General features: G+C 45.3%; 1 protein-coding gene across 1 annotated transcript; it reads left to right on the top strand.

Moving 5' to 3' along the window:
• The first annotated feature begins 671 nt into the window (after window positions 1–671).
• On the top strand, window positions 672–10,726 carry LOC135520190 (GATOR2 complex protein MIOS-like). Its single transcript, XM_064945564.1, has 12 exons — window positions 672–939; window positions 1,548–2,407; window positions 2,591–3,080; window positions 3,840–3,938; window positions 4,152–4,406; window positions 4,651–4,820; window positions 5,113–5,178; window positions 5,288–5,446; window positions 5,824–5,976; window positions 6,351–6,567; window positions 7,073–7,202; window positions 9,384–10,726. Exons 2-12 carry the CDS (start codon window positions 1,589–1,591, stop codon window positions 9,472–9,474), a joined length of 2,649 nt encoding a protein of 882 aa, XP_064801636.1. The 5' UTR covers window positions 672–939; window positions 1,548–1,588; the 3' UTR covers window positions 9,475–10,726.
• Window positions 10,727–11,135: the final 409 nt, after the last annotated feature.

Genomic DNA, 11,135 nt, shown 5'->3' with positions numbered 1-11,135 from the left:
TTTAAACATTTCTCTTTCCCCACAGTCTACGTTTGAATCCCGTTATTTGCTATTTAGAACTGTTTGTAACCTTTCTGCATGGTGATTAAATGGATGTTGTACATACAAGTCCCAACTGATACATGTTATGACGATTTTCCTCTTCTCCACTTACACGCTAACTTGAAAAACAGGCATTATGTTTTTTTTTCAATAGATAGAGCCAGAACACAAGCTCCCCCGCATGTTCAAGAATCATTTAACGCCCACGTGGAATGATACTTAATTTGATTTACAGTAGAATAAGGCCAACCTGCCAGTACTATGGTAAACTTGGGCTAACTTATGTTCTGCATGTTCGATAAAACAAACGTATAATCAAACGTATAATTTAGTGAAAAATAAGAGGGGTCAATTTGTTTCTCTTTCTCCAACTTTTCCGCGGATCCCCGGGGGTCTGGGGACTCCAGTTTGAAAACCCTTGATCAATTAACAGATGTAAATGCATATTAAACATGCATATCTACTATTACAATATAATACAAATGTAGTCGTATCCCAATATCATACATCTTTGTTTGTAGCGCCACCTTTAGGAATTGACAGTGCCGTGTTCCCCAAAATTCTAACGGGTTTGTGCGTAACCGGACCAATCGAATAGCAATATGTTTTTTTCCGGGGAAATATTTTGGTGTAACATGAAAACAATCACCGCTTTGCTTTGTAGTCGTCTAGTTACCGCAGCCACAAAATCATAAAGCTCGCTTATTTCTACAATGTATCTTCTTAAACTGTGATTTTAAACCTAACCACACTGCTACCTTTATGCCTAACCTTAAATTAAGACCAAAAAGCTAATGTTTGTTTTCATGAAATTTTACGATATAGGCAACTTAGACTTAGTGGCTGTGGTAACTAGTGGGCACCCAGTTTTGTCCATGTTGACATGTCTAGCAATTTGTAAGTTTCTTTCAATAATTTGTTATCTTTATTATTAGAAACACAATTTTCGAATGTTTATTTGCGGTTGATCTGTTGATACTGGTACTTCGGAAAGTTAATCTTGCGATGTCAAAACAATTGTAGCTAGCTAGCACTGCAGCTAGACAGAACGTTAGCTAACTACTGTAGCTCGCTAAGATAGCAAAAAAATGTGAAAGTCTGCTAACAAATCTGCTACAAAGTATCCTATATCCACATTTTGTTTAATTAACTATTTCGGTAGATACAATGTTGCATTAACATCTTGCAATTTTAATGTAATTCATGCCTATCGTTATTTTACGCCTTTGGATTGCTAACTAAATCGTCTGTTAGCTGTGCCACTTGTCACATGTCACTAGCCAGCAGTTAGCGACCTAATATGTTGCTCCCGTGCTGCACATAATGGTAGCTAACTACATTGTGACAACATTTGTACAATAACTTCAGCTAAGTTTATAGAAAGTAGGTTCAACATATTCGTTTATATAAAGTAGGCTACACACATTCGTTTGCTCACTACTAGACTACTTGCTAGATGTCAGTTGGTAACTTTCAGCTGTACTGTAAATGCTGTTTTCCCCCAGTATACCCAGTTGTAAAAAGCAAGAAGCGCTTCCTTTGAACAATGAGTGGCTCAAAGCCAGACATTCTGTGGTCTCCCCACCACGCCGACCGCTATGTCATCTGTGACTCAGATCTTGGACTGTACCGCATCGGACCTGTGGGGAGCGGCGAGACCAAAGCCGGAGCTCTCCCCCTCTCTGAGGAGACCGCTGCTACCCTATTAGCGATCAACTCTGACACCCCCTACATGAAATGTGTGGCCTGGTACCCAAAGCACGAGCCTGAATGTCTGCTAGCAGTTGGACAGGCTAACGGTAGGGTCGTCCTCACTAGCCTAGGCCAGAGCCACAACTCCAAGTGCAAGGAGCTAATGGGGAAAGAGTTTGTGCCCAAGCATGCACGTCAATGCAACACCCTAGCCTGGAACCCTGTAGACAGCAACTGGCTAGCCGCCGGGCTGGACAAGCACAGAGCAGACTTCTCAGTGCTCATATGGGATATTAGCAGTAAGTTCTCCCCAGAGGCTAGTGTAGCCACCGAAAAGATCCGTCTCTCGTCAGGAGACACAGACTCTGGCCTAGTGGTGACCAAACCCCTGTATGAGCTAGGCCAGAACGATGCTTGCCTGTCCCTCTGCTGGCTGCCCCGTGACCAGAAGCTGCTCTTGGCTGGCATGCACCGCAACCTGGCCATCTTCGACCTGCGCAACACCAGCCAGAAAACCTTTGTCAATACCAAGGCCATCCAGGGTGTGACAGTGGACCCCCACTTCCCAGACCGTGTGGCCTCCTTCTTTGAGGGCCAGGTGGCCATCTGGGACCTCCGCAAGTTTGAGAAGCCAGTGCTCACGCTTACCGAGCAGCCCAAGCCGCTCACCAAGGTAACTTACTGGTATGCTTCTTTTGGTCTGTTGTGAAATTCTGTTGTCCCCTGCCATCCAGGGTACAATCGACTTGCACATATCAGGAGTATACTTTGTGTGTGATAGCGTAATGCATAATTGTGCTGTAGCCTACATGTTTTGGATGTAAGGATGTACAACTCACTTTCCTTTCATTCCCAGGTGGCCTGGTGCCCTACACGTATGGGCCTGTTGGCCACGCTGACACGCGACAGCAACATCATCCGCCTTTACGACATGCAGCACACGCCCACGCCCATCGGCGACGAGACAGAGCCCACAATCATTGAGCGCAGCGTGCAGCCCAGCAACAGCCTCATTGGCAGCTTCGCATGGCACCCCACATCTCAGAACCGCATGGTGGTGGTTTCGGCAGCCAATCGCACCATGACCGACTTCACTGTGTTCGAACGTATCTCTTTAGCCTGGAGCTCCACCACTTCGCTCATGTGGGCCTGCGGCAGACACCTCTATGAGTGTGCTGAGGAGGGGGGCGTGGGAGGGGAGGGTACTGTAGAGAAGGACATAGCCACTAAGATGAGGCAGAGGGCCCAGTCCAGGTATGGTCATGATACGGTCCAGGTGTGGAAGAACCATTTGCTGGCCGGAGGGGATGACCCTCAGCTCAAGTCCCTGTGGTACACTCTGTTCTATATCCTTTATTATAAACTAAACTGGGTGGTTTCAACCCTGAATTCTGATTGGCTGAAGGTCCATTGTATATCAGACCGTATACCACGTGTATGACAACATTTTGTTTTACTGCTCTAATTACATTGGTAACCAGTTTATAATAGCAATAAGGCTCCTCTGGTGTTTGTGGTATATGGCCAATATACCACGGCTAAGGGCTGTGTCCAGGCGTTGCGTCATGCGTAAGAACAACTGTTAGCCGTGGTATATTGTCCATATACCACACCTCCTCCGGCCTTATTGCTTAATTCCACTCAATCTTAACTGGACCTCAAAGCCAGCTCCACTGTCTTTTTTCATTGTTCCCCGCTAATCAAGGACTGATTTAGACCTGTGACACCAGGTGGGTACAATTAATTATCAGGTAGAACAGAAAACCATCAGGCTCCGGACCTTGTAGGGTAAGAGTTGAATACCCCTGGTTTATTACATTACTGGTGCTTACTAATTTCTAAACATATCTTGGTTTCCGTGATGATCCATGTGCTGTTTATTAAATTTGTTGTTCTGTTTATTTTTAAGTAGACACTGTCCTTGTGAGAAACATGCCTGGCGTTCTGCTTGCACTGTAGTGATTCTTTGAATTATCATTTGTCTTTGTTCTTACACCTGACAGGCTGGATACAATGTACATAGACTAAGTTGCTATATTGTATGTCACTGTTTGCACTGTGGTTCTTATGATGTCTCAGCGTTCCGTTTCCTATGTAAGTATCACTCATGAAGCAGTACACTGAAGACATGGAGCAGAAACAGCAGGGGAACAAACAGGCCCTGGTCTATTCAGGCATCAAGAACATAGTCAAGTCCAGCTCAGGTAAGCAACCTAAAGATCTAGATCATCTTTAGGTTTATATCTAGGCTAAATATACAGGCTGAACCCTTGACAGTATTATGTAACACTCTACATAGGTACAGTACTGTAAGTTATACAACTCTTTTTCAGTGTTTTCCCTAGATTTTTCTTCAAATTGGAGCAAAAAAGCCCCTGAAGTAACATTTGTATATCCGTTTGTCTCTACTCCACCAGGCACTACAGAGAACCGACGGTGCTGGAGCGGCTCAGACCGCCAGACGGACGTCCCAAGGTTCCACAGCGAGGAGCGCAGCCTTGCCCTGCGTCTATGTGGCTGGATCAACCGAGGCCCTGACATCAACGTGGAGCCCTTCCTGCGCTCCCTGGAGGGGGAGGGGGAGTGGGAGCGTGCGGCCGCCGTGGCCCTCTTCAACCTGGACATCCGTAGGGCCATCCAGATCCTCAACAAGGGAGCCTCCGCTGAGAGAGGTACTGGCGTGGAGTCATCTGGGACAGGGCTATGTAATGCATTTTTGAAGATTTTTTGTAAGGGCTCTGGAACTTGTTTGCAATATACACTTTATGTACTGTGCACAGCATAAAGTATGCTACTAATTACTTCCTGGTCGCAGACTGACAGGGAGATTAATTAGATATTGCGTGTTAACAGTACATGCATTACCAAGCTATCCAACGAAATAAACCAATCTTCCCCACCCTTCCTTCCTTGCAGGGGACCTGAACCTAAACGTGGTTGCTATGGCGTTGTCAGGTTACACGGACGAGAAGAGTTCCCTGTGGAGGGAAATGTGCAGCTCTCTGAGGCTGCAACTCAAGAACCCCTACCTGTGTGTCATGTTTGCCTTCCTCACCAGTGAGCCTGGCACATACGACGGAGTACTGGTACGCAGGGAAGGGGGTAAACCATTTATATAAACTGGGTTGCCTGATTTTTATATGCATTATCCAACCCTTTATAATATTCATTATCATGTTAGGCTGAAGTACAAAGGGCTATAGTACCTAAATTGTCAAACGGGGCTAGGGACCACGAGGGGGCCTCAGTGAGTTTTCAGGGAAACTAAATATCAGCAGCAGCATGAAGAGGGCAGTGTTTGACATAGTAGTTTGAAGATTCCAACGTTAAAAAAAGTAAAACTTAGTCATACAATCCCTGTTGTGTTTCCCTCCTTAGTATGAGAGTAGTGTGGCTGTAACGGACCGAGTGGCCTTCGCATGCATGTTCCTAAACGACACACAGGTAAGACCTCCTCCAGCAAATGCACAACAACATACACTAAATAGATTCACTGATTACCCCGTTTCTATCTATTGAAAGGACTGTTTCATTTTCTCTATGTTTTATGTAGCTGCCTCGCTACATGGAGAAGTTGACCAGTGAGATGAAGGAGGTGGGGAACCTGGAGGGGATCCTGCTGACGGGGCTGACCAAAGACGGAGTGGACCTGATGGAGAGCTACGTGGACCGGACCGGAGACGTCCAGACCGCCAGCTTCTGCATGCTCAAGGTATGGTCAGAGCAGGGGCTGAATAGTCTTGCATAGCTCGACATCACATCGACCTTGTGGTTCATACTACGATCACCTGTCCGATGTTGGCTAGAATTAGATAAGTTTTGCTCGAGATCGATTGTTGGATCTTTTATCCAAGGTTTTTCCCCACATTCAGGCTTATAGATTTGTTGAATCTTTAAGATTTGCTGGAGTACAAATGCTTAATGATAAAACAAAAAACAACTTTGAAAGTGACAATACAAATATCATAGAAGCTATGCTGATGATGTGAGACTGACACAGTAACAGGAGCCCACTTCCATTCTGTTTCAAACTCAAATACCTTTGTCACTATAAGGGGAGCTTCATGACCTAGTGTCCTTCCCTCCCAGGGTTCCCCAGGGGAGGTGGTGAAGGACCCGCGTGTCCAGTGCTGGATCGAGAACTACCGTAACCTGCTGGACGCATGGAGGTTCTGGCACAAACGGGCTGAGTTTGACATCCACAGGAGCAAGCTGGACCCCAGCTCCAAACCACTGGCACAGGCAAGGGAAAGGGAACACTGCACTAAGAGATGGACAGTTGTTCATAGTTATTAATGTCTCTGTCTTTTGGTTTATCTGTTCATAAATCTTCACATGGAGGATGTGACTGAGTGACTAACTTGCTTGCAGGTTTTACATAAACTTAAAACACAATAATTAATATGATTATCCTGATTAATAAGTGATGCTAGTTGTTTATTTGTTATTGGTCAGCTAGATAATGATGCACTGTATTGGACGAGTACATTAATCTCTAGCTTCAAAAGTTTAACAATGATCTCGATGCTATAACCTATTCATGTTGGCTTCTGCTAGCTCTAATTTAACCTGCCAGTCCTTATCACACTTGACCTTTGTGTTGTTGCCTGCTGCAGGTGTTTGTGAGTTGTAACTTCTGTGGGAAGTCCATATCGTACAGCTGCTCGGCCATGCCCCACCAGGGCCGCGGTTTCAGCCAGTACGGGGTCAGCGGCTCGCCCACCAAGTCAAAGGTCACCAGCTGCCCCGGCTGCAGGAAGCCCCTCCCCCGTTGTGCGCTCTGCCTCATGAACATGGGCACGCCTGTGTCCAACTGCCCAGGAACTGGACATGGTATACTCCACAGATAGGCTCTGAGTGGAAGTTGCCTGTAGCCACAGATCTAGGATCTGTTTACCTTCCCCTAATCCTAACCATAAACAATATGGGGAGAGAATGAAAAACCGGTCATGGATCAGTGTCAAAGTTCAACTTTACCCTACTGTCACAGTTCTGCAGCCAGTCTAACTTCCTCATTACACACCCTATTATGCAAATAGGAATGCAAGTGCATACACACACTTCAGGGTAATTGAGCGAGAGAAACGCATACATGCAGTATTTTAGCTAGTGATACAATGTTGTTGTATCACTAACTAATACAAATCACACAGAAAAGAAATAAAGCAGATCATTAATGTGATAATGATTGTAGATATTGATCTGTACTTTAATTGGCTTATAAAACATCAACCAGATTATTAATAGTAATTTAGTTAACCTGTATAGCTCTTTTCATTACAGAAAATAATCTCTTTAGATTAGATGTGTGTAGTCATACCGCTGTTGTTTTTTCCAGGCACGGGGAAGTCAGACGAGAAGGTGGATCTGACCAGGGAGAACAAACTGGCCCAGTTCAACAACTGGTTCACCTGGTGCCACAACTGCCGCCATGGCGGCCATGCAGGTCACATACTCAGCTGGTTTAGGTAAGAACATTACTGGAACGTTCAGATAACATTTTCTGTATCAGAGTAGTTTTGTCAACAGAATGCATCGTAGGTCTTGTACAAAATCCTGGCAGTGTGGTGCCTTATCCTGTCCTCAGTGTGAGAAAGACAAAGGAGCTGTTCGTGGACTACAGGAAAAGGCGGACCGAACAGGCCCCTATTAACATCGACTGGGCTGTAGTGGAGTGGGTCGTGAGGTTCAAGTTCCTTGGTGTCCACATCACCAACAAACTGTCATGGTCCAAACACACCAAGACAGTTCTGAAGAGGGTATGACAATACCCCCCCCCCCCCAGGAGACTGAAAAGATTTGGCATGTGTCCCCAGATCCTCAAAAAGTTCTACAGCTGCACCATCGAGAGCATTTGGACCAATTGCATCACTGCTTGGTATGGCAATTGCTCGGCATCTGACTGTAAGGCGCTACAGAGGGTAGTGCGTACGGCCCAGTACATGTTCTCTCTGCTACCGCACAGCAAGTGGTACCGGAGCGCTAAGTCTCGGTCCAAAAGGCTCCTTAACAGCTTCTACCCCCAAGCCATCAGACTGCTGAACAATTAATCAAATGGCCACCTGGACTATTTACATTTACCCAACCTTTGTTTTTACACTGCTGCTACTCGCTGTTTATTATCTATGCATAGTCACTTTACCCCTGTCTACATATACAAATTACCTCGACTAACCTGACTAACATTGGAGCTCCCCAGGGGTGTGTGCTCAGTCCTCTCCTGTACTCCCTGTTCACCCACGACTGCATGGCCAGGCACGACTCCAACACCATCATTAAGTTTGCTGACGACACAACAGTAGTAGGCCTGATCATCGACAACGACGAGACAGCCTATAGGGAGGAGGTCAGAGACCTTGCCGGGTGGTGCCAGAATAACAACCTATCCCTCAACGTAACCAAGACTAAGGAGATGATTGTGGACTACAGGAAAAGGAGCACAGAGCACGTCCCCATTCTCATTGACGGGGCTGTAGTGGGGCAGGTTGAGCGCTTCAAATTCCATGGTGTCCACATCAACAACAAACTAGATTGGTCCAAACACAGCAAGACAGTCGTGAAGAGGGCACGACAAATCCTATTCCCCCTCAGGAAACTAAAAGGACTTGGCATGGGTCCTGAGATCCTCAAAAGGTTCTACAGCTGCAACATCGAGAGCATCCTGACCGGTTGCATCACTGCCTGTTGCGGCAATTGCTCGGCCTCTTACCGCAAGGCACTTCAGAGGGTAGTGCGTACTTCCCAGTACATCACTGGGGCAAAGCTGCCTGCCATCCAGGACCTCTACAGCAGCCGGTGTCAGAGGAAGGCACTAAAAATTGTCAAAGACCCCAGCCACCCCAGTCATAGACTGTTCTCTCTACTACCGCATGGCAAGCGGTACCGGAGTGCCATGTCTAGGACAAAAAGGCTTCAACAGTTTTTACTCCCAAGCCATAAGACTCCTGAACAGGTAACCGAATGGTTACGCGGACTATTTGCATTGGGTGCCCCCCCCCCCCCCCCCCAACCCCTAATTTGCGCTGCTGCTTCTTTCTGTTTATCTTATATGCATAGTCACTTTAACTATACATTCATGTACATGCTACCTAAATGGCCTGACCAACCAGTGCTCCCGCACATTGGCTAACTGGGCTATCTGCATTGTGTCCCACCACCCGCCAACCCCTCTTTTTACGCTTCTGCTACTCTCTGTTCATCATATATGCATAGTCACTTTTTAACGATGCCTACATATATGCATACCTACCTCCTCAATAAGCCTGACTAACCGGTGTCTGTATATAGCATTGCTACTCTTTTTTTCAATTGTCTTTTTACTGCTGTTTTATTTCTTTACTTACACACACACACACACACACACACACACACGCCTTTTTTTCCCGCACCATTGGTTAGAGCCTGTAAGTAAGCATTTTACTGTAAGGTTTACACCTGTTGTATTCAGCTTCACGTGACAAATAAACTTTGATTTTATTTGGTTAAGGGCTTGTAACTAAGCATTTGATGGTAAGGTCTACACCGGGGAATGTGACAAATAACATTTGATTAGATTTGATACCATTGTGAGAAGTCACATTTTTGGTGGTTATTGCATTTTAATGGTTGTTTATTGATTGACCTTTGGTTGTCCTCTCTGTTCCCCATAGGGACCATACAGAGTGTCCAGTGTCGACCTGCACCTGTAAGTGCATGCAGCTGGACACCACAGGAAACCTGGTGCCTTCAGACAGCCACTAGAGGGGCTTCTGGTAGGGTCCATAACCTAACCACCAGCCTAAAGCCTGCCTGTGCACGCTGACTTCACTACGGCACCCACCAGCCGACACATCCCAGACTAAGCCAGGTTGCTAGGTACTGTTCTGGACAGGCCGCTTGAATAGTGTTAACACTGGGTGATAGCTTGGGTTGAATAAAAACTTCACTTCTTTTCATAATCATATGGTAAAAGAGGCTAGATGTGTTACTGATGAAACAATGAATGTCTTGAAGGATTGTGGCTTGATGCTTGCTAATGATATTAAGAAGATCCTTAAAGGGATATATTATAAAAGTTGTGTTATAAACGGCCTCCTTTAACCAAACCTGAATCAGGGTGATCCTTTAATTCCTATTATTAGCATATAGCCTTAATTTCCCCTATGCCTCAAATAAGCCAGCAGGTAAAGGATGTGATTATGTGCCAATATATTGTAGCTATGTTTTAAGACTTACATTTTTTCAAGCTTTCTTTCTGGGTCACAATCAGACTGAGATATCTTGAAAAACATTGACAAAGTGATGAAATAAGGAAGTTAGTTACCCTAGGCAAGAAACAGAACAAATTGAAGATGCTTTCTCTTCTGGTTACCCTGGCCTGTGCCACTCTTCATCTCACGTTGTATGTCAGGGTTTACAGTGCAGGGGCAGGGTGGGGGAAAGTTGTCTGTGTATTCACCTCCCCACTCCAGGCTTGTGTCTTGTGAAAAGAGGCAGAGAAAAAAACAGCAGCTGCTCGGCACTCCGACAAGACCCTCCAGATTGTTCTCTTCATAAAGAACTTCAGCTGCTGGAACACCACTGAACACCATTGACTCAAAGAGGGCGAGAGCAGGAGCGCGAGAAGGCCCTCGGTTCTCTCTCCCCGGGACAAAATCGCGCACAGAATATGCACACACACATCAAACCGGGATGGGTGTCCAAACGTACTCCACAGGGACGGCGATGTGTAAGATGCATTGTCAATGTGTTTTTCTTTCTCTGCCGTCCCCCAATGGACTCTACTGCTTCGACTCGGGGAACCATTGTAAACGTGAGGGGCCTGCACCCGAGCTGGCTAATTAACTTAGTCATGGAGTAGGGAGGGGGCATGCGAGCTACTGTATTCTGCTTTTCACCACTGTCTCTCAGCGTCGGATATTTTCTGGCGTACCCTTTTGTGAACCATAATGGAGTGGGGTTCGCACATTTGGTAGGCGTGTACCGTTCTGAATAAAAAGTTACTTGAACTTAAGTCTCCAAAAGAGTTTTTGCATTTGCATTTTGAAAACGGAATCATAGTAACGAATTGCTTCAATCTTTGGTGAAAATGTATGCCCTTTTAATGATAACTTTAGGCCTAAATCATTGGTGTTCTTGATCATGTATGTTGCAACCGTTACCGTTTTACCTAATTTAAATTTGTCTAAAGCAATTAATATACACAATGACTATCCAGTAATTATATAGGGGGTATAATTAAAATTGCTTGGTTAAATAAAATAAAATAATATATATATATATAGCTTAGTCCTGGGACTATGCAAATTTAGTTTAAAACCTGAGGATCATATTTCATCAAATCGTGTCTGTCCTAGAATCAGGTTTGTTCAACATTTCGTCCATATGAATTAATGTCATTACATCACACATTATGTATTTAA

The sequence above is a fragment of the Oncorhynchus masou genome, chromosome 29, assembly GCF_036934945.1.
Source record: "Oncorhynchus masou masou isolate Uvic2021 chromosome 29, UVic_Omas_1.1, whole genome shotgun sequence".
In the NCBI taxonomy this organism is placed as follows: Eukaryota; Metazoa; Chordata; class Actinopteri; order Salmoniformes; family Salmonidae; genus Oncorhynchus; species Oncorhynchus masou.
The sequence above is the reverse complement of the archived record's forward strand: the minus strand, read 5'-3'. Positions and strand labels throughout refer to the sequence as shown.

Excerpts from the sequence above, each read along its gene's own strand:
- LOC135520190 (XM_064945564.1), top strand. The coding sequence starts at position 1,589 with ATGAGTGGCTCAAAGCCAGACATTCTGTGGTCTCCCCACCACGCCGAC. Across the intron at positions 3,939-4,151 it reads CATAGTCAAGTCCAGCTCAG|GCACTACAGAGAACCGACGG; the intron begins GTAAGCAACCTA and ends CTACTCCACCAG. Across the intron at positions 5,179-5,287 it reads TGTTCCTAAACGACACACAG|CTGCCTCGCTACATGGAGAA; the intron begins GTAAGACCTCCT and ends TGTTTTATGTAG.